Genomic DNA, 23331 nt, shown 5'->3' with positions numbered 1-23331 from the left:
ATTCCCAAGGAGATGCTTCGTACCTACTGGTTAGCTACAGTACGGGAATAGCGGCGTTCGCCGCCGTAATGCTCTACTCAGCTAGTCACTACCTGAGACGCGTCGTTGGGATGATGTACCTGGATGAGTCCCAGACGACGCTGAAAGTGTCTCACCTGACGTTCTGGGGACGGAGGAATGACGTGTATCTGCCCGTGATGGACGTTATGACTCTGGGGGACACTGGGGACTCCATAGGGGAGACTATATTGAGGTTGAAGCGATATAGTAGTTCTGACACGCTGTACTTCTCCACTAGACTGGGACGTGTGGTGGATAGGCAGGCCTTTGAGAAAGTGTTTGGGACTTTGATTTGATGTTTTTATAGGGCTTTGCAGACTACTAAGCCCAACAGAGCCCAGCCAAACCAAGCCGGCCTGGTTATGCATCCACCATAGTTCCACCAAACATCCAAGCCAGCACAGTTCGGTTCGACACAGTAGTGTGAAAAGGGTATTTTGTGTTTTTGTGAGCATTTGAAATGTTGCATATTCAGCAGCTAAAGAGATGACTCCCTACATATACTGCAGTCTGTTCTGCCCCATTTCTTGACTACTGTGTGTGGCCAAAAGAAACCGTGACATTTGTATTGGACAACTGCTCAGACTCACAACCTTCAATAAATACACCCTGATAATTTATTTTAAGGTACAGTACACAAAATACCCTATACAAAAAATGTCTACAGTTATTTGACCTTTAGAAAGTCCATTGCAATCAATCAGCCCACATTCACTTATGGAAATCATTTTCTTAAAGCATTGGCGTGAAGAATATACAGGAGTGTATACCCTGCTGGTCATCTATGAACATCTTGGAAGAATCATCTGGCTTTAATGCCCATGTACCCTTAATCACCACCCAGCACAGCCAGAAGAGGACTGGTTCCTCTTGGTGTCTTCCGAGGTTCCAGCCTTTCTAGGGAGTTTTTCCTAGCCACCGTGCTATTACATTTCCATTGCTTGCTCTTTGGAGTTTTAGGCTGGGTTTCTGTATAAGCACTTTGTGACATCTGCTGATGTAAAAAGGGTTTTATAAATACATTTGTTGGAGGAGAGTCAACCTCTTTAATGTAGATTGACAGTGTATGGGTCTGTTTGAGCAGGGCCTCCATGGATTCCTGTGTAGACTCTCTACTTGAGCTCAGCGATAGCGTCATTAAAGATATCCAGGAAGAGATGAGCATGGTGTTCCTTGAACACTAGAGCTGGTCGGAACCGGATAGACTGGGTTCCACAGCCCCCTAGAACCACACCTGGAACAACAAAACAACGCCATAAATAGTATTCATTCTTTACTAACAATTCAACGATTCACTTGATAGTACTATTGAATGTAAGTGATATGGATGTACCTTATCAATACTAAGCTAGTAAAGATTCTTATGCTGTATATTGTCCAGCATACCCTTGAATAATTTGATAATCTTGCTAAATTGATAGTCTTGTTATTCTTTTAGTTTATTAATTACATTTACATTTTAGTCATTTAGCAGACGCTCTTATCCAGAGCGACTTACAGTTAGTGAGTGCATACATTTTCATACTGGCCCCCCGTGGGAAACGAACCCACAACCCTGGCGTTGCAAGTGCCATGCTCTACCAACTGAGCTACAGGGGACTACGCTAAGAGTCTTGCCCTTATTCCTGGCCTAGAGGATTCATCACATCCTACATACTAAGAGTCTTACCCCACCCCACCCCCTCTTTTACGCTGCTGCTACTCTGTTTATTATCTATGCATAGTCACTTTAACTCTACCCACATGTACATATTACCCCAATTACCTGGACTAACCTGTGCCCCCGCACATTGACTCTGTACCGGTACCCCCTGTATATAGCCTCCCTACTGTTATTTTATTTTACTGCTGCTCTTTAATTATTTTATACCTATCTATTTTTTACTTCACTTTTTTTCTTAAAACTGCATTGTTGGTTAAGGGCTTGTAAGTAAGCATTTCACTGTAAGGTCTACACCTGTTGTATTTGGCGCATGTGGCAAATTGTATTTAGATTTAGAGGATTCATCACATCCTACATGCTGAGAGTCCTACCCTTATTCCTGGCCTTGAGGATGAGGCTGTTGCGTGTGTCTTCATCCTTAACATCGATGGCACAGAACGTCCCGATGCCCCTCGCTCTACTGAGCAGGTGGGGGTACTTATCCTGGAAGAGAGAGGAGCGGGGTGATGCATGCTATGTTACACATACACAAAACATACACACAAACTACAAACGACCACTCTCCCTCTACTTATAACACAAATACAGTACATATTAAACAGTGACCATTCTTCACTCCACTAACAGTGACTCCTAACCTTTGACCCTAACTAACCTGTAGGTCGTAGAGTCCCTCCAGCATGACCTTGCCTGACCTCTTGGCCTGGTCCAGCAGGTTCTCTGTCTTGATGACCTTTATGACCTCTGTCAGCAACAGGTTCTTAGTGTGGTCTCCAAGCCACGTGTTGAAGATCCTGAACGGCTGGAGAAGAAGAGAAAGAGAGGAGAGAAGAAGATAGAAGAAGAGAGGAGAGAAGAAGAGAAAGAGAGGAGAGAATAAGAAGAGAGGAGGAGAGAAGAAGAGGAGAAAAGAAGAAGAGAGCATAAAATAAAGAAAATACGGTAAAAAGGTTGATACAAAAGTACCACACGCACACTACCTTGTCAGGCTGAAAGCCGTCTTTCTGGTAGTACCCTCCTGTCAACATCTTTTTGCTGAAGGAGACGATGTCAGCGGGGTCGTCCAATCCCCAGTGCTCGTGGGCCCAGAATTTCCCCGTAGACCCGCCCCCTGTCTGCACCTCATCCACTAGGAAGGCACAGCCATGCTGACGGACACACAGAGGTCAACGGTCAGTAGGTTGAAATGACTAGAGACCTGTGTAATAAGAATACTAGTTACAATGTACTTACACAGTACAGGACTGATTTCTAGATGAGTGTACCTTGATAGCTTCATATTATATACCAGTCAATGTATTTAGATAATTACTTGACAAAACACACCTTGGTAGGTGGCTTATACCAAGTCTCAATCAAACGAATCCTACTCAATATCTACTATTTTGATCATTTTCACTAACAATCAAGAGAATCAAATAAGTTACTATCAGTATGATTCATATCCATCCAGATGATATGTACTCTGTCTATAACCAGTAAGGATCCTAACTGTACCTTCTTGGTGATTTCCCTGAGCTTCCTGTAGAAGTCGAAGGAGGCGTGGTTATCCCCTCCCTCTGCCTGGATTGGCTCGATCACCACCCCTGCCACGTGCCGACCCTTCTGATTCCACTTCACTATCAGGTCCTCCGCCTGAGATGGGAGAGATTGAACGAGGGATGAGAGGAATAGAGGCAAGAATGAGGGTCGGGGGAAGAAAGAAAGAAAGGATAGTTCAGATGGAAAATAAAAAAAAAAAAGAAGGATGAGTTTCAGATGGATGGAAAGAGTTGGAAGATGAGTAGGAATGAGGGATGAGTCAAAGGGATGGATGAGAGTTAGATGGATGAGAGTCAGTTGGATGGGCAGATTAGGAAGAAATTATACTGTATCTAGAGAGAGAGACTCAGACCTCCTCCAGGCAACGGGCCTCCTCCTGTGCGTTCTCCCTCTCGAACTGGTCCAGGGGGTACCTCAGCTGGGGGAAGGGGGCGATGGGCCAGTCAAAAGACGGCACGTCAAGCTTCTGGATGGCCTTGGTGTGAGTGGTAGCCAGGCAGCCTGGGAGAATAGGAGACTTTATATTACGTGGCTCTAAAACCTATGTATGGCATTGCAATTACCTACATCCCAGTTGGAAGTACTTTGTGTACCCACTCAGTACCCTAGTCAGACTGTATACGCCTAAGTAATTACTATGTAAGTACATATTCAAGTCTTACCCAGAGTTCTTCCGTGAAATCCGCCCATGAAGGACAGAAGAGTCAGGTCAGGGCAGCCAGGAACCTGGAAAAAGAACAAGAGAACACCAGACTGAGAAATTGCTGGCCCTATATAACAAAAGGTTCAATTACAAACAGGAGAGTTGTGATGGAGTGTGAGTAACCTACCTGGTTGATGACACTGGTTCTTACTTCCTCGGGAGTTGGTTCCGGAGTTCCTCTCATCTTGTTCTAAGAAATACATAGAATAAAAACCTGCTATATATAAAGCCCATATTTAATATACACTTTATAAATGCGTTACTATCCATGGTCCTGCCCTTACTCTGTACCAGATGAAGATGGCTTTGTAAGCGTTCTCATTGGAGCAGGATCCGCAGGACATGGTCTGGACCCTGCTGAAGCCCTTGGGCGCCACCTAGTGGACAAATGGAGGAAGCGCACCAGTCATGTAAGCACTTGAGCTCCATTTATTGTTGGGTTTGAATCAGTTGATAAAGTACAAAGTCCAGGGGATAAAACATTACAGTATCATAGAACACATATTTACAATGTGGTCCTCTGTGTACTGATATGTCTTGAAAATGTATGCATGGTTAGTAATTGTGTTATACAGACTGTGATGTTATATTCCGAGGTGTATTTGAAATCAAACTTACTGCCATCAGGCCGTTGACAAGCTTCTCAGAGAATTGCTCTGGTGGCATCATCCCAAGAGCTGGTCGGTTGACAAACGTTCCCTGATACAGATTGTAGAAAATAGTTACACGTTATCAATGGCAAATCTAATGTTTTTCAATTCTCAAGATCAACTTTGCTGCTTACCATATTCTTCGGATCCATCATGACTTTTGTGAGTGCTGGGTGATTGTATCCTGGAAATCGCAGAGAGGAAAAACTCACATTTGAAGTATTTGGGTCTTTCAGTGCTTTGACTCATCCTTGTGGCCAAGAGATTTTCCTGACCACGTGACCTGACCAGGAACAACTCCGAGTCCTATAGAGTAGAATAGAATAGAATACCCACCTATGGGTATGGATGCGATCTGGGTGAAGACATCCAGCATGCGGTTCCCATCCACGTCTACCAGGTAGTTACCTTTACTCTCCTCATAGTCACAGAAGAAGTTCACCTGGACCACACTCTGTAGAGGGGGACAGAGACGTTCAAATGGGGACAGAGAAGAGGCTATCTTCACTGGTGCCATTGCACGTGAATCATCATACAAATCCGATATGATATGACTTGTGGACAGAGGAGGTCAAGGAGAATAAACTAGGTGTTTCATGATGTGGATCTCTTCACCACCTCTCTTTTAGTCCTTTACCAGTGACATGACATTTCATTTATATTATATCATATAAATCTGAGTGCCGTGCTATGTGTGTTTCTAACCTGAATCCCATCCAGTTGTCGTGCTAGGATCTGTAGAAAACAACAGTAGAGATTAATGGATACTACCAGTACTTAAGAAACAACCATGTCCAATGCCAAGAGTTTGCAAAACTGTCATCAAGGCAAATAGTGGCTATTTGAAGAATCTCAAATATAAAATATATTTTGATTTGTTTAACAGTTTTTTGGTTCCTACATGATTCCAAATGTGTTATTTCATAGTTTTGATGTCTTCACTATTATTCTACAATATATAAAAATTGTAAAAATAAAGAAAAACCCTTGAATGAGTAGGTGTGTCCAAACTTTTGACTGGTACTGTATATATGTATAGTTTGTTCCCCCTACCATCCCTCCTACCCTGATTGGAGTAAACTAACAGACAACAATACTTTTACTGCTACACAGTTGGCACATTATAGTGAGGGACAGATTTACTAAGCATTTGCAGTAGTGCATAGCTTGCACTTGTTTTTTTCATACGGGAATGAAAAACAATCCAATAAAACTGGCTTTAAGAGTGTCACTTTTCTTGCCTTTGCAAAAGTGCATACACTAAAAACATAGAGGACATTGATACATTCACTCACAACCGACCGCTGTCCCAACTGCACTGGATAGATAAGTACATATACTGATACAATGTACTTTGCATTTAGTACTTTGCATATCTAGCCTAGAGGTTCAGTGGTGGTGTCTATAATATTCAGGAATTCTCTTCTCCCCAGATAGCATGTCATGCCCACTCTGCTACCATAGAAATGTAAGGATTGGTGGGAATCCGCTGTACCTACTTCCGTACACAATGACGTTGCTATGGAGACAACAGAGACGGATTATAAAAGTCTGTGCGGAGTGATTCCCAGGAAACGATTGAATGACTATGGCATTATGTAACACGCGTGCATTAGGCTACATTGTATGAATGCATTTGATCCTGTATTGAAAATATACCAACGTATATGACAGGGCAAAATGCTTGCTTACTCAACCAAATGCCCCATTGCTAAACTTAACCGTGTGTCCTTACAGACCGCGCGAGGCATATTCTACTTTGAACGCATGCTACGTTCTTATATTGCCCATAGTTCTACACTGGCTACAATGTAACCACTGACCGATTCCCCACGTTCGAACGGCTGTTCAAAAATGGTGCAATGTTTCTCTACTGCGTTTGGACAATAAACAAATGGACAAAGTTAGCACGCGCTGCTAGCCAGCAAGCCTGTCAGCTAACCTCGCAAGGTCAGACCGTTTCCGAAGAATGGAGAAAACGTTGCAATGACACTTCAACGACACAATGTAGCTTCTCGGTGTATCGATACTATATTGCAGTAAAATACAGGATAACGAACGTTCTAAGATTAAATTCCGTGAATCGTGACGTACTACAAAAATGATAGTGGAAACAACGTTACATGATCATGTTTTTCCACTATACGCCACACACATACCATGGAATCTTCAGCTGACTGGTTTGCTCGCGCTTCTTGATATGATTATGATAAATGATAGGCCTAAAGTAATGCAATATGGCAACTTACTTTGAGGATAACCAGGGGGTCGGTTTGAGCTTCAAGTCGTTGGTTTTATTCTCAATTTGCTGCGTGGGACCTGAAATGGAAATAGAATAGCAATGTTGCACTGATCACAACATGTATGCTTGTCATTAAAATATGATTTTGAATCCGACAGATCTAATCGAATGTAACATATAGGCCTAGGTTCAATTAAACACAGTTCCATGTTCATGATATAGGTTTTGAAAAGTGCACAACTGCTTTATTGACATGACTCGAAGGCTTTTATCGATAATATCAATAATATAGGCAATACATAATTGGATTGGAGAATAAAAAAATACATAATTGATGCTCACCTGTCCTGCGCTGTGTAACAAGTTTACTGGGACCTCTAGTAATAGTGTACATCATGTGAAAGCCGAGAACTTCAGTGTTGCGAAGGAAAGATAAGTGAGTTATCTTCAAACAAGTCGGAAGTGATGTGATAGCCTAAAATGTGTCGACTCCAAATACCGTGGTGGTCTTTAAAGCAACCCACTTTTTGGCCGAGTTCTCTCGACGCAGCCACGGTGGGAAAATTATAGCGCCTGCTTTTCCAAGTCAGCTGCTCCGTGCTACGTAGCCTACGTCTCCGGTTCGGTTAAGCGATCTCGGTACTGCAACGTGCTCCTGTGCTGTGCTGTGACCGTCGCTGCTACGAATAAGCATATGTTTGGTTAAAGAGGCCGTCTGCTGGTGCTTCAAGGGTATAGCCAATAGGTTAACCAAGGTGAATCGTGAATCAATACTGATATGGAATTCAAGTGTCTGTTGGAGAAGAAACTCCAACCCTTCCGATCAATGTTTTTGAATAGAAAATACTGTTAGTTATATTGATTAAATTCCCCTTTGTGAGAGACAACCCTATCATACAATGACAGTAACACCGCACACATGATTTCATCAGGACACTGATAGGACCGTCATGGGCACCCCGGTCATGTCACTACACGCCCCCAACCGTCGCCGTTTTAAAGGAGGAGCGCCCTTCAGAACGCACTACTGCTGACCTATCACCTGGTAATCCGAGCACGTGGAGATTTGATGCCTATTCACGATGATCAGGTTTAACATTTGGAATGAAATGGAGAAGTTAAATCAGATTTCTGAAATAAATAAAAAATCAACCACAAATGTTCTCTGATTTATCATGAGTCATTATGCAAACACAGCCATAGGCTGTTAGTATAAGGCATGCGTTTTGGTGGTTGTGCAATAGCCTAGTATATATGTTCAAAATACATATTGGGAGTCAGAACATATGTAAGACAGACAAGACATGTTTGGTAACTGAAGCTCGCCAGTGAAAAGAGGAGGCTCAGACAGGCTTAACCAGGGTAATACTAGTCTACCTAGGCTTCACCCTGCCCCCTACACTAGGATACATCTGCTCTATATAGGTCAATGTATGGGACTAACCCTAATCCTGCCTCTATCATCAAGGACCTCAATCACCTGAGCCAGAGCCTGTTCACCCCACTACCATCTAGAAGGCAGAGACAGTACAGGTGCATCAAAGCTGGGACGGAGAGATTGAAACCACTAGCAGGCCTCGGCCCAGTACCCTGCCCTGAACTTTACTCACTGTTACTAGCCGGCTACCACCCGGTACTCAGCCTTGCACCTTAGAGACTGCTGCCCTATGTACATAGTCATTGAACACTGTTAGTAGCCTCAGCACCAGACTTTGCTTACGTTGTTTTAAGAGGTGAGGAGAAAGCATGAGGCAGAGGGTTGAAACAATATGGTGGACACTGCATGAGGACAGCTAGAGAGAGAAGCTGAACAAATATACTTCATCCTTACTGTCCTTTTTTATTTTCCCATTCCTATAAGATTATTTCATCCAAGTTAATGCATCTTATTAGGTTAGTATTTCATTGGAAGGCTGGTTGGTTGCCCACAGACTGTTCCTTATTTCAGTTAAAGCACATTATTGCACTGTGTGAGAATACAGCGTTCATTGTAGCACAGATCCTTGACAATTGGAATGGTAATGATTCAAAACCATGACATATGTATAAACTGTGGGTCCCGTGTGGCTCAGTTGGTAGAGCATAGCGCTTGCAACGTCAGGGTTGTGGGTTTGATTCCCACGGGGGACCATTATGAAAATGTATGCACTCACTACTATAAGTGGCTCTGGATAAGAGCGTCTGCTAAATGACTAAAATGTAACTGTACAGTGGGCTGCAGTAGGTGCACTCCTGAGTTGGTGATTACAGTACATGGAGACATGTTGTTCACTAAATGAAGTCTCCCTGTCATTTGAAGGCTATTGTATTGGACTGAATATTTGTATCGGACTGAATATTTGTATTGGACTGAATATTTGTATTATGTCTCGGGCATACAAGATACAATACACAGTAAGTTAAGTAATACAGGGTTAAACAGTATGTGTCCTCCTGTCCAATATGGGGTTTTAACTCGCTTCAGTGTGTGTGTTTTGCGCATGTTTCTGTGTGTGTGATGTCCGTCCACTGTGTTCAGTAGTGAGGATCACAGTCCTCCAGTAGGCTGTCAGTGATGTAGCTGACGTTGAGTATCTCCTGGTAGTATTGTTTCTCCTCAGCTGTGTTGACCGTCCAGCCCACCACCTCAACCCCTCTCTGGGCCCAGTACTGGACATAGTCCCTGGAGATGGAAGAGAGAAGAGAAAGTCAATAAGGAATCAATGGGCAATCAGATCAATCAAATCAATACATGTTATGTAAAATGAGATGTTGCATAATAAAGGTATACTTTGTGATTTTAGTCCTTTATCTACTTCCCAAGAGTCAGATGACCTCATGCAGTGGAGGCTGCTGAGGGGAGGACGGTACATCATAATGGCTGGAACGGAGCGAATGGAATGGCATCAAACACATGGAAACCACATGTTTGATGTTGTTGATACCATTCCACTCCAGCCATTACCACGTGCCCATCCTCCCCAATTACGGGGCACACACACACCCCCTATGAACTCGTGGATAAAATGTTATTGTCTCTGTGTCCAGTATGAAGGAAGTTAGAGGCATTTCCGCGAGCAATTGAGGGTGTGTACACTTCAAACAACTAACGATGTGGGTAACCGTGGCGATGTGTAGTAACAACAAAGCAGCAGTACATAAGGGCTAGAGCAGCAAACCTTTTGTTTCATCAGAGGAGACATCGCTACTTAAAGCGGAATCATGTCATTATATAGAGGTCTAAAGTAGTGCACTATATAGGGAATGGACATATGGGCCCTGGTCAAATGCTTGTGTTCAGTCCCCGCCTGTATTCCCTGTTCACCCACGACTGTGTGGCCGCGCACGACTCCAACACCATCATCTAGTTTGCTTACGACACGACGGTGGTAGGCCTGATCACCGGCGACGATGATGAAGCCTACAAGAAGGAGGTCAGTGAACTGGCAGTGTGGTGCCGGAACAACAACCTCTACCTCAACGTCAGTAAGACCAAGGAGCTGATCGTGGACTACAGGAAAGGGTTGAGAGCTTCAAGTTCCTCAGTGTCCAAATCACTAAGGCCTTAAAATGGGCCACACACACAGTCGTGAAAAAGGCACAACAGCGCCTCTTCCCCCTCAGGAGGTTGAAAAGATTTGGCATGGGCCCTCAAATCCACAAAAAGTTATACAGCTGCACCATTGAGAGCATCTTGATTGGCTGCATCACTGCTTGGTTTGGCAACTGCACCGCCGTCGATCACGTGGCGCTACAGAGGCTGGTGCGGACATCCCAGTACATCACTGGGGCCGAGCTCCCTGCCATCCAGGGCCTTTATATCAGGCGGTGTGAAAGGAAGGCCTCGTCAATTATCTTGAAAAAACGTATACTTAAAAACTGTAAATCAACCAATCCTCTGTCGTTAACACAATGGAAAGGTCAAACGCTTTGCTATCTGCGTGGGCGACAGAGAGAAACAAAATGGTGCAGTTTGAGGCCATGTGGCGGAGAGTGATGCGGGCGCTGGAGATGGGGGTGTGAGCATGTGGGTCTGGGCAGGTGTGATGTCATTGATGATGTCGTTTGTATGTGAATGTTTTATATTGTAAAAAAAAAAAAAACATTAAAAAAAAAGAAAGGCCCGGAAAATCATTAAAGACTCCAGCCACCCAAGCCATACTGTTCTCTCTGCTTCCGCATGGCAAGCTGTACCAGTGCATCAAGTCTGACACCAAGCTGTATCGGTGCATCAAGTCTGACACCAAGCTGTACCGGTGCATCAAGTCTGACACCAAGCTGTACCGGTGCATCAAGTCTGACACCAACAGGCTCCTGAACAGCTTCTATCCCCAAGCCATAAGACTGCTAAATAGCTAACAAAATGGCTACACGGACTATCTGCATTGACCCTTGTATTTTTATATTTTTTGCACTGTCTTTATGCACACTCACAGGACTCTACACACTCACTCACACTGACACTCCAACACACACATTTATATTGACTCTACACGCACACCCACATAATCATCATATACACTGCTGCTACACTGTTTATGATATATCCTGATACCTAGTCACCTTACCCCTATACATATCTACCTCTATCGATCCAGTATCCCTGCACATTGTAAGTATGGTATTGGAACTGACCCTGTATAGCTTACTTACGTTCTCTTGATCTTCTTACTTCAAGTTTTCTTGTGTGTTTTTGTTCTACATTGGTATTGATAACTGCATTGTTGGGATAAGTGCTTTTCACTGTACTTCTGCACGTGACATTAAAACTTGAAATGTAGTGCACTATATAAGGAATCGGGAGCTATTTTGGACTCTGAATAGCCAGAGGTGACTCACGGTGATATGAAGTTCTTCTGCACCAGGAAGGCGGAAACGCCACAGAGGTTCCAGAGCAGGTGGTGGTGGGCCCAGTCCACTATCACGTCTAGCGCCTGCATCCAGTGGTGTTTCCATAGCGACGAGAAGCGCGGCGTGCCGTCACCCAACCGACACAGGCTCCATGGCCGGTGGGTCAGCGCCGTCACCACTTCCGGGTCAGCCTGACGCATCTGGGGTCAGGGGTCAATGGAGAGAGAGCAAGAGAGAGCGAGCGAGAGAGAAGGGATTTTACTACGAGTTTATCATGTCGACCTTTCAAATGTCTATCTGTAATATAATTTTCTTTTCATAGTGAAGCTGAAAATGAAAATGGCTTCCATTTCATGGAAATACAGAGAGATAGACACATCTAACCCAGTACCTATAGACAGACAGCCCACTAGTATCCCCTTGTCACCCCAACAGCCCACGGTTACCCTGTAGATGACTTTGGGCTCAAAGGAACAGACGATGCTGGTGTTGTAAAGGACAGGGTGTTTCTGATACATCTCCTTTAGGGCTGCCGCTGCCTGGCCGAGGACAGGAGAAGACATGAAACAGTCATTAATACACTTTCTGTATGTTTGTAGAGTCTGTGTGTATAGTTGTGTACGTGTTCCTCTCAGACCCACTGGTGAGCCAGCAACTGTTGGTGGTCAGTTAGATCAGTGGTTCACAAACTGTGGGGCGTGCAAAGGGGTCGGCGGGTTGGTGCAGATCCCCCCCCCCCCCCAAAAAAAGGAACTCAGTCGGGATTTCAACTTACTGTTGAAAGTTGTAATAGTAGAATGCACAAAGTGCAATTTCGAAATTGGGTAGTGCATCAGCAGATTTCCTCTTGTCATGTCAGTCATTGCAGACCTTAGAGAGCTATTTATAACTTGTCAGAAATAGTTTTTTATCCCATTGATTTTGTTAACGTTTGAGTCACTCAGATATCACATGAACACACATAAGACAAGGCTAAATGTGTAGAATTGCAGAAAATGAGCTTTAAAACTGCAAAAGATGTTCCCCAAGTGAAATAGTTTGGGAACCACTGAGTTAGATGTCTGCTCTCACTTCTCCGTTTCTTGAACTCAAGTGGACCACTGACTAAAACAACAGGCATTCAATGGGCCTAGCTAGTCCACGACTCGTCTAAAAGTGTACTGTTTAACAGCAAACAAGAGAAGTATCAAGAAGAATTCAGTAGAGTGAAACTGTGTACATTAACAAAAATCTTTATCAGAGGCTTCTGATTAGCTGTACCTCATCTGGGTGACCTTTGACATCAAAGTAGATGGTGAGCTGCAGTTTGATGCATTCCTCCACAGCCTCCTGCAGAGTGGGGACCTTCTCTCCCTGGAACTTGTCACTGTAGGGGCCACATAACACATACCATGTCATCATTGGCCTTGTCCCAGCTAACTAATAAGCACAGAATTCAATTTAAACCATGATCAGTTATTTATTTGAATATGTGTTTTAGTGTTGGGAACAAAAACATGCACACACTGCGACCTCCAGGACCGGAGGTGTCCTACAGTATCACTGCAGCTCTCTCTTCCTCTCTTTCCACTCACCTGAGCCGGTGCTTAGCGGCAGCGTCCAGTTTACTGAGCTCAGAGAAGCTCAGCTGTGTGAGGGGTCCCGACCCGTTGGTGGTTCGGTCTACTGTCTCATCGTGCATCAGAATAGGAACTCCATCTGATGTGAACTCTAAGTCCAGCTCTACGCCTGTCGCCCCGTTCTTATGGGCCTAGAGATGCAGAGAGAGAGAGAGAGGGAGATGAGACGGGGTTAGAAAAGGAAAAGGACATGGCATGTAGTGAAGCAATGTAGTGCTTGACTGGGTCTCCACTATATGCCAACTGAAGGTTTGACAGAATCATCTGGAGGCTGGGTAGGGGGAGAGCGAGCAAGAGAGAATCTTGTGGCTTTCAAGAACCACGAATCCTTGTTGAACAAATACTTCTCTCCTCGACTTCCTGACTCACCTCCCGGATAGCAGCCATGGTATTCTCCGGCGCATCATGCCCTCCACCCCGGTGAGCGACCAGGGACACCCCACCGGAAGCAGCGTTCTTGGCGGGCCGAAGCACCTGTCTGGCCTGGCTGGTCGGGACTTGGGGAAAACGGAACATGATCAAAAAGGCATAGAGGCAGGCGGTGAGGGCGGTGGACCATATCGGGCTCCGGGTTCCGAGGAGAACGACCACGAACACCACCGAGAATAGGGCGATTTCGTCTCCGAGTTGCAGCATTTTTGCGCCGAGTCCATACGGTCACCTGACTCACAATTCTGCGGTGTAGACAGACAACAGTGCATGAACACTGTCATAAAGTTACCATTTATTAATAGGCCAACGAAGCTTGGAAAGGTGTCTCAATATTGTTCAAGTTGGCTGTAAGCAGTGACACTTCTTTGGAAGACCGGCACTCAGGACTCCACCGAAGATGGTCTTGTCATTCCTTCTTCAGTCTATGCAGAAGCAGTGTTGCCAACTAATTTTCAGGAGGAAGTTCTTCTTCTTCTTCTTCAGTGGGGTTTATCGGCGGTTGACATACAACGTTATGGTGCATTTCCGCTTCCTACCGTACTGGAGTGTGGGCCAGAGACAGGAATAAATTAAATACTACCTGCCAACCCCGTTTCTCTTAAAAAAGTTTACAAAATATTTGAGACTATATCTAATGACGCTCTACTCAATATACTCTTTAAACTAATATCCTGTATCCCCTTCTCCCTCATACTAAATCTCATCCTTTCTCTTTCCCTCTGATACTGCCCACACTTTAGCAATACATGCTCCACAGTCTCTATTTCCTGACAATAATCACACTTTCCTCATGGATGCTTTCCTATCACGTTTAATGACTTATTCAACTGGCTGTGTCCCACCCTTGATCTTGTAAAAATAGCCTCCTCTCTCCTGTCCCCTCCTGCCGTCCTCCCCTCCCCGACTTTCCTCTGTACTTGAAATAAAGCCTTCCCTTAATATTTCTATTCCACTGCTCCTGCCATCTCTTCTTCAGGGGAAGTTGCTAGAGGCAGATCGATTTGTTGCTAAATGACGCGATGACATCATTACGCAATAGCGTAAAACTGCGTCATTACGTAGAACACACATAACGTTACTCAAATTGACTGGCCATCTCTGCGACAAATATGATTTGACATTTGTTAGTTTAGATTTGTTTGTTTATTATCACAGATTTTTATTTGTAAAAGTAATATACACACAACACATTTTATATGAGCAGATATTTTTACTTTTAAACACAACACATTGAATTATTGAACAATTACACATTACACATTATTGAACAATTACATTTTATTTATTTTCTTATTAACTAGTAAACCTACACATTCTGAACAATTATAGTTTTAAGCAGTGTATTGGTAGTTAGTTAACATGCTACCTAACTGATCGACAATTATAGGTACAAGCTAATAACAAGGTATATATGCTATCTTATTGAACAAGCAACTTAACTCAAATAATGATGCGTGCGCTAGGCATCTCTCTCCAGCTCTCTCCAGGTTGTTGTGCTGCTTGGCTGGCCTGCTGCTGCCTGTGCACGAGTTGAGCGCCGGCTTCTGACGTCACTCACAAAGCACTTTTGCAGCCAGGCAAAGTGTGTGACAGAGAAAATCGTTTTTGTGTCATTAAGAGGTAAAATGCGTTCATTTGAGCGGTTGAGTCACCTTTCAAAAGTTGGTAATAGTTCCAAATACATTTTTAAAAGTAGCTAAATTTGTTGCTAGGTGCTGTTTGAAAAAAAAGTTGCCAGGGTAGTCTGAAAAGTTGCTAAATCTAGCAACAAAATTGCTAAATTGGCATCACTGTAAAAAGCAACCCACAAAATAATTCAGTGGCTACATTTGAAATCGTTCGCGTAGTTTCACAACATCCTATTCACATGATCAAACAGCAACATTGTTGCCTCATAACTGTCATATAGGACCTTCCACTTTCTATTTTAATAGTTTTGTGGAACCTAAAGTAAAACAAATTAAAAAAATGTAACTGACTTGTTCCATAAATATCATGCTTTTCAAAAATAATTATTGTTCACATTTATGAATATTAAAGATAAAAGCAATTGCACAAATACTTTATTTTGACCTTATCTCACTGTGCCCACAAGAGGGCGGAATTGCTCTTGGAACAATTTGGAACACTGCGTAATTTACTTCCTGTGCCAGAGTGCAAGGTCTGACCTAGCCAGCTGGCAAACAGCGTGAATTATACCTTCCTGATATGTTTTCTCACATATTTTGCAAGATTGAAGCCAGCAAAAATGGTAAGTTGTGTCTGAGTATATGTATACATGGTTGGTAAATTAGTTATTTCTTATTGTCGTTTGACTCAACATTAGACTAGCTGTCAGTTGGATAGCCAGTGAAATAGAATAGAGTAAAACAGAATAGAATACTGTTAGAATAAATTGGATGAATGAGGATGCAGGTACATCATCGGTTATCTGTTGTGTGACTTCTTGCTCTCTAAACAGCTTGTAGTTTAAACAAAAACAAAGTAGTTTTATATTTCTCATGTCTCTCCATCTGTTGCTCTCTGCCCGTCTCTGGCTATCAATACCCTCTCTCTCTATCCCACAGCATAGGTCTACAACACTCTTCCCTCAGCTGGCCTACCATGTGCTGGCCCACTGCAGAGGATACTGTGTGTTGAGAGGCAGCTCAAGGTCGCTACTCTGTGGCCCACAACCCCATGGACTCACCCGACTGGACCCAAGATGGACGCTTAGTATCCAACACAGCTACCCAGTACCCCCATCCCCCCACCTCACTGCTCTCACCAAATACTCTGACTTATCCACACAAAAGTACAACCTCATCTACTCCTTACCTCACATCAAAGTCCTCAGAACGGTCTCCAGACTCAAACTGCTCCAAACCGGAATCACCATGCTCTTACTCCCGCCTGTCTACTACATGTATTCCCAAGGAGATGCTTCGTACCTACTGGTTAGCTACAGTACGGGGATAGCGGCGTTCGCCGCCGTAATGCTCTACTCAGCTAGTCACTACCTGAGACGCGTCGTTGGGATGATGTACCTGGATGAGTCCCAGACGACGCTGAAAGTGTCTCACCTGACGTTCTGGGGACGGAGGAATGACGTGTATCTGCCCGTGATGGACGTTATGACTCTGGGGGACACTGGGGACTCCATAGGGGAGACTATATTGAGGTTGAAGCGATATAGTAGTTCTGAGACGCTGTACTTCTCCACTAGACTGGGACGTGTGGTGGATAGGCAGGCCTTTGAGAAAGTGTTTGGGACTTTGATTTGATGTTTTTATAGGGCTTTGCAGACTACTAAGCCCAACAGAGCCCAGCCAAACCAAGCCGGCCTGGTTATGCATCCACCATAGTTCCACCAAACATCCAAGCCAGCACAGTTCGGTTCGACACAGTAGTGTGAAAAGGGTATTTTGTGTTTTTGTGAGCATTTGAAATGTTGCATATTCAGCAGCTAAAGAGATGACTCCCTACATATACTGCAGTCTGTTCTGCCCCATTTCTTGACTACTGTGTGTGGCCAAAAGAAACCGTGACATTTGTATTGGACAACTGCTCAGACTCACAACCTTCAATAAATACACCCTGATAATTTATTTTAAGGTACAGTACACAAAATACCCTATACAAAAAATGTCTACAGTTATTTGACCTTTAGAAAGTCCATTGCAATCAATCAGCCCACATTCACTTATGGAAATCATTTTCTTAAAGCATTGGCGTGAAGAATATACAGGAGTGTATACCCTGCTGGTCATCTATGAACATCTTGGAAGAATCATCTGGCTTTAATGCCCATGTACCCTTAATCACCACCCAGCACAGCCAGAAGAGGACTGGTTCCTCTTGGTGTCTTCCGAGGTTCCAGCCTTTCTAGGGAGTTTTTCCTAGCCACCGTGCTATTACATTTCCATTGCTTGCTCTTTGGAGTTTTAGGCTGGGTTTCTGTATAAGCACTTTGTGACATCTGCTGATGTAAAAAGGGTTTTATAAATACATTTGTTGGAGGAGAGTCAACCTCTTTAATGCAGATTGACAGTGTATGGGTCTGTTTGAGCAGGGCCTCCATGGATTCCTGTGTAGACTCTCTACTTGAGCTCAGCGATAGCGTCATTAAAGATATCCAGGAAGAGATGAGCATGGTGTTCCTTGAACACTAGAGCTGGTCGGAACCGGATAGACTGGGTTCCACAGCCCCCTAGAACCACACCTGGAACAACAAAACAACGCCATAAATAGTATTCATTCTTTACTAACAATTCAACGATTCACTTGATAGTACTATTGAATGTAAGTGATATGGATGTACCTTATCAATACTAAGCTAGTAAAGATTCTTATGCTGTATATTGTCCAGCATACCCTTGAATAATTTGATAATCTTGCTAAATTGATAGTCTTGTTATTCTTTTAGTTTATTAATTACATTTACATTTTAGTCATTTAGCAGACGCTCTTATCCAGAGCGACTTACAGTTAGTGAGTGCATACATTTTCATACTGGCCCCCCGTGGGAAACGAACCCACAACCCTGGCGTTGCAAGTGCCATGCTCTACCAACTGAGCTACAGGGGACTACGCTAAGAGTCATACCCTTATTCCTGGCCTAGAGGATTCATCACATCCTACATACTAAGAGTCTTACCCCACCCCACCCCCTCTTTTACGCTGCTGCTACTCTGTTTATTATCTATGCATAGTCACTTTAACTCTACCCACATGTACATATTACCTCAATTACCTGGACTAACCTGTGCCCCCGCACATTGACTCTGTACCGGTACCCCCTGTATATAGCCTCCCTACTGTTCTTTTATTTTACTGCTGCTCTTTAATTATTTTGTACCTATCTATTTTTTACTTCACTTTTTTTCTTAAAACTGCATTGTTGGTTAAGGGCTTGTAAGTAAGCATTTCACTGTAAGGTCTACACCTGTTGTATTTGGCGCATGTGGCAAATACAATTTGATTTGATTTAGAGGATTCATCACATCCTACATGCTGAGAGTCCTACCCTTATTCCTGGCCTAGAGGATTCATCACATCCTACATGCTGAGAGTCCTACCCTTATTCCTGGCCTAGAGGATTCATCACATCCTACATGCTGAGAGTCCTACCCTTATTCCTGGCCTAGATGATTCATCACATCCTACATGCTGAGAGTCCTACCCTTATTCCTGGCCTAGAGGATTCATCACATCCTACATGCTGAGAGTCCTGCCCTTATTCCTGGCCTAGATGATTCATCACATCCTACATGCTGAGAGTCCTACCCTTATACCTGGCCAGTGCTACATGCTAAGACTCTTACCCTTATTCCTGGCCTTGAGGATGAGGCTGTTGCGTGTGTCTTCATCCTTAACATCGATGGCACAGAACGTCCCGATGCCCCTCGCTCTACTGAGCAGGTGGGGGTACTTATCCTGGAAGAGAGAGGAGCGGGGTGATGCATGCTATGTTACACATACACAAAACATACACACAAACTACAAACGACCACTCTCCCTCTACTTATAACACAAATACAGTACATATTAAACAGTGACCATTCTTCACTCCACTAACAGTGACTCCTAACCTTTGACCCTAACTCACCTGTAGGTCGTAGAGTCCCTCCAGCATGACCTTGCCTGACCTCTTGGCCTGGTCCAGCAGGTTCTCTGTCTTGATGACCTTTATGACCTCTGTCAGCAACAGGTTCTTAGTGTGGTCTCCAAGCCACGTGTTGAAGATCCTGAACGGCTGGAGAAGAAGAGAAAGAGAGGAGAGAAGAAGAGAGAAGAAGAGAGGAGAGAAGAAGAGAAAGAGAGGAGAGAATAAGAAGAGAGGAGGAGAGAAGAAGAGGAGAAAAGAAGAAGAGAGCAGAAAATAAAGAAAATACGGTAAAAAGGTTGATACAAAAGTACCACACGCACACTACCTTGTCAGGCTGAAAGCCGTCTTTCTGGTAGTACCCTCCTGTCAACATCTTCTTGCTGAAGGAGACGATGTCAGCGGGGTCGTCCAATCCCCAGTGCTCGTGGGCCCAGAATTTCCCCGTAGACCCGCTCCCTGTCTGCACCTCATCCACTAGGAAGGCACAGCCATGCTGACGGACACACAGAGGTCAACGGTCAGTAGGTTGAAATGACTAGAGACCTGTGTAATAAGAATACTAGTTAAAATGTACTTACACAGTACAGGACTGATTTCTAGATGAGTGTACCTTGATAGCTTCATATTATATACCAGTCAATGTATTTAGATAATTACTTGACAAAACACACCTTGGTAGGTGGCTTATACCAAGTCTCAATCAAACGAATCCTACTCAATATCTACTATTTTGATCATTTTCACTAACAATCAAGAGAATCAAATAAGTTACTATCAGTATGATTCATATCCATACAGATGATCTGTACTCTGTCTATAACCAGTAAGGATCCTTACTGTACCTTCTTGGTGATTTCCCTGAGCTTCCTGTAGAAGTCGAAGGAGGCGTGGTTATCCCCTCCCTCTGCCTGGATTGGCTCGATCACCACCCCTGCCACGTGCCGACCCTTCTGATTCCACTTCACTATCAGGTCCTCCGCCTGAGATGGGAGGGATTGAACAAGGGATGAGAGGAATAGAGGCAAGAATGAGGGTCGGGGGAAGAAAGAAAGAAAGGATAGTTCAGATGGAAAAATTTAAAAAAAAAGAAGGATGAGTTTCAGATGGATGAAAAGAGTTGGAAGATGAGTAGGAATGAGGGATGAGTCAAAGGGATGGATGAAAGTTAGATGGATGAGAGTCAGTTGGATGGGCAGATTAGGAAGAAATTATACTGTATCTAGAGAGAGAGACTCAGACCTCCTCCAGGCAACGGGCCTCCTCCTGTGCGTTCTCCCTCTCGAACTGGTCCAGGGGGTACCTCAGCTGGGGGAAGGGGGCGATGGGCCAGTCAAAAGACGGCACGTCGAGCTTCTGGATGGCCTTGGTGTGAGTGGTGGCCAGGCAGCCTGGGAGAATAGGAGACTTTATATTACGTGGCTCTAAAACCTATGTATGGCATTGCAATTACCTACATCCCAGTTGGAAGTACTTTGTGTACCCACTCAGTACCCTAGTCAGACTGTATACGCCTAAGTAATTACTATGTAAGTACATATTCAAGTCTTACCCAGAGTTCTTCCGTGAAATCCGCCCATGAAGGACAGAAGAGTCAGGTCAGGGCAGCCAGGAACCTGGAAAAAGAACAAGAGAACACCAGACTGAGAAATTGCTGGCCCTATATAACAAAAGGTTCAATTACAAACAGGAGAGTTGTGATGGAGTGTGAGTAACCTACCTGGTTGATGACACTGGTTCTTACTTCCTCGGGAGTTGGTTCCGGAGTTCCTCTCATCTTGTTCTAAGAAATACATAGAATAAAAGCCTGCTATATATAAAGCCCATATTTAATATACACTTTATAAATGCGTTACTATCCATGGTCCTGCCCTTACTCTGTACCAGATGAAGATGGCTTTGTAAGCGTTCTCATTGGAGCAGGATCCGCAGGACATGGTCTGTACCCTGCTGAAGCCCTTGGGCGCCACCTAGTGGACAAATGGAGGAAGCGCACCAGTCATGTAAGCACTTGAGCTCCATTTATTGTTGGGTTTGAATCAGTTGATAAAGTACAAAGTCCAGGGGATAAAACATTACAGTATCATACAACACATATTTCCAATGTGGTCCTCTGTGTACTGATATGTCTTGAAAATGTATGCATGGTTAGTAATTGTGTTATACAGACTGTGATGTTATATTCCGAGGTGTATTTGAAATCAAACTTACTGCCATCAGGCCGTTGACAAGCTTCTCAGAGAATTGCTCTGGTGGCATCATCCCAAGAGCTGGTCGGTTGACAAACGTTCCCTGATACAGATTGTAGAAAATAGTTACACGTTATCAATGGCAAATCTAATGTTTTTCAATTCTCAAGATCAACTTTGCTGCTTACCATATTCTTCGGATCCATCATGACTTTTGTGAGTGCTGGGTGATTGTATCCTGGAAATCGCAGAGAGGAAAAACTCACATTTGAAGTATTTGGGTCTTTCAGTGCTTTGACTCATCCTTGTGGCCAAGAGATCTTCCTGACCACGTGACCTGACCAGGAACAACTCCGGGTCCTATAGAATAGAATACCCACCTATGGGTATGGATGCGATCTGGGTGAAGACATCCAGCATGCGGTTCCCATCCACGTCCACCAGGTAGTTACCTTTACTCTCCTCATAGTCACAGAAGAAGTTCACCTGGACCACACTCTGTAGAGGGGGACAGAGACGTTCAAATGGGGACAGAGAAGAGGCTATCTTCACTGGTGCCATTGCACATGAATCATCATACAAATCCGATATGATATGACTTGTGGACAGAGGAGGTCAAGGAGAATAAACTAGGTGTTTCATGATGTGGATCTCTTCACCACCTCTCTTTTAGTCCTTTACCAGTGACATGACATTTCATTTATATTATATCATATAAATCTGAGTGCCGTGCTATGTGCGTTTCTAACCTGAATCCCATCCAGTTGTCGTGCTAGGATCTGTAGAAAACAACAGTAGAGATGAATGGATACTACCAGTACTTAAGAAACAACCATGTCCAATGCCAAGAGTTTGCAAAACTGTCATCAAGGCAAATGGTGGCTATTTGAAGATTTGTTTAACAGTTTTTTGGTTCCGACATGATTCCATATGTGTTATTTCATAGTTTTGATGTCTTCACTATTATTCTACAATATAAAAAATAGTAAAAATAAAGAAAAACCCTTGAATGAGTAGGTGTGTCCAAACTTTTGTCTGGTACTGTATATATGTATAGTTTGTTCCCCCTACCACCCCTCCTACCCTGATTGGAGTAAACTAACAGACAACAATACTTTTACTGCTACACAGTTGGCACATTATAGTGAGGGACAGATTTACTAAGCATTTGCAGTAGTGCATAGCTTGCACTTGTTTTTTCCATACGGGAATGAAAAACAATCCAATAAAACTGGCTTTAAGAGTGTCACTTTTCTTGCCTTTGCAAAAGTGCGATAAACGTAGTAGATCTGGTCCTAGCTGTGGCATGGTTGAGAGTTCATATTGAGTTACCTTAGATCTGGGCCCTGGAACCTCAGTCTTCATACAAGGACCATCAAACTCAACTTCCTCAACTCTTTTACCTGTTGTTTGTTGATGGCGGTATCCTATGGAAAATGTGAACGAGATTCTATGGGTTATTTGAGTTATAAAGTTTTGTGCCAACACCAAAAACACATCCAATCAGAGGGAAGTCACAAGACAGTACAGCAAATCACAAATAGGAAGCTAGATATTAATATGGAATGAGTGGGAACATGAGGAGAGTGCAGAGGTGGGCATTAATGATCAACTGTGTTTTCCAGTTGTGTCTGGTTCTGGCGAGTTGAATGGCCAGTAGGGGTCAAAGACATGAGGCTTGTTTGACTGACAGAAAGTACAGATGTAGGATCTTAATTTGAGTCAGTATGCTACTGCAGGAAAATAATCCTGCAGCAACAGGATAATTCATGGACATTTTTGTAGGACTTTGATACATTTTATGTAAGGGAAAATCA

The 23331-nt window shown here is 43.7% G+C and overlaps 4 protein-coding genes across 4 annotated transcripts; 1 reads left to right on the top strand and 3 right to left on the bottom strand.

The window, feature by feature from the left end:
* Window positions 1-654: 654 nt before the first annotated feature.
* On the bottom strand, window positions 655-7798 carry LOC311116824 (4-aminobutyrate aminotransferase, mitochondrial-like). The gene is made up of 15 exons (XM_084191859.1): window positions 7203-7798; window positions 6868-6937; window positions 5324-5353; window positions 4955-5072; window positions 4753-4802; window positions 4587-4667; window positions 4253-4345; window positions 4096-4158; window positions 3928-3991; window positions 3618-3766; window positions 3221-3358; window positions 2704-2871; window positions 2379-2525; window positions 2095-2206; window positions 655-1294 (listed from the first exon to the last, which is right to left on the bottom strand). The coding sequence occupies exons 4-15, from the start codon at window positions 4992-4994 to the stop codon at window positions 1173-1175; spliced, it is 1227 nt and encodes a 408-aa protein (XP_084047985.1). The 5' UTR covers window positions 4995-5072; window positions 5324-5353; window positions 6868-6937; window positions 7203-7798; the 3' UTR covers window positions 655-1172.
* Window positions 7799-8680: 882 nt separating this feature from the next.
* Window positions 8681-14720, bottom strand: LOC311116826 (glycerophosphodiester phosphodiesterase 1-like). The gene is made up of 6 exons (XM_084191860.1): window positions 13679-14720; window positions 13265-13440; window positions 12951-13056; window positions 12137-12229; window positions 11679-11890; window positions 8681-9522 (listed from the first exon to the last, which is right to left on the bottom strand). The coding sequence occupies exons 1-6, from the start codon at window positions 13943-13945 to the stop codon at window positions 9375-9377; spliced, it is 1002 nt and encodes a 333-aa protein (XP_084047986.1). The 5' UTR covers window positions 13946-14720; the 3' UTR covers window positions 8681-9374.
* A 1188-nt stretch (window positions 14721-15908) lies between these two features.
* On the top strand, window positions 15909-17328 carry LOC311116822 (transmembrane protein 186-like). Its single transcript, XM_084191857.1, has 2 exons — window positions 15909-15992; window positions 16309-17328. Exons 1-2 carry the CDS (start codon window positions 15990-15992, stop codon window positions 17002-17004), a joined length of 699 nt encoding a protein of 232 aa, XP_084047983.1. The 5' UTR covers window positions 15909-15989; the 3' UTR covers window positions 17005-17328.
* A 492-nt stretch (window positions 17329-17820) lies between these two features.
* On the bottom strand, window positions 17821-23022 carry LOC311116821 (4-aminobutyrate aminotransferase, mitochondrial-like; the record flags this gene model as incomplete). The annotated part of the gene is made up of 14 exons (XM_084191856.1): window positions 22847-23022; window positions 22264-22293; window positions 21895-22012; window positions 21703-21752; window positions 21537-21617; window positions 21203-21295; window positions 21046-21108; window positions 20878-20941; window positions 20568-20716; window positions 20171-20308; window positions 19654-19821; window positions 19329-19475; window positions 19045-19156; window positions 17821-17942 (listed from the first exon to the last, which is right to left on the bottom strand). Exons 1-14 carry the CDS (start codon window positions 22877-22879, stop codon window positions 17821-17823), a joined length of 1368 nt encoding a protein of 455 aa, XP_084047982.1. The 5' UTR covers window positions 22880-23022.
* Between the last annotated feature and the right edge of the window lie 309 nt (window positions 23023-23331).

The sequence above is a fragment of the Coregonus lavaretus genome (assembly GCF_964263955.1).
Source record: "Coregonus lavaretus genome assembly, contig: HAP1_SCAFFOLD_6852, whole genome shotgun sequence".
NCBI lineage: Eukaryota > Metazoa > Chordata > Actinopteri > Salmoniformes > Salmonidae > Coregonus > Coregonus lavaretus.
This window is presented reverse-complemented; position numbering and strand designations above follow the sequence as displayed.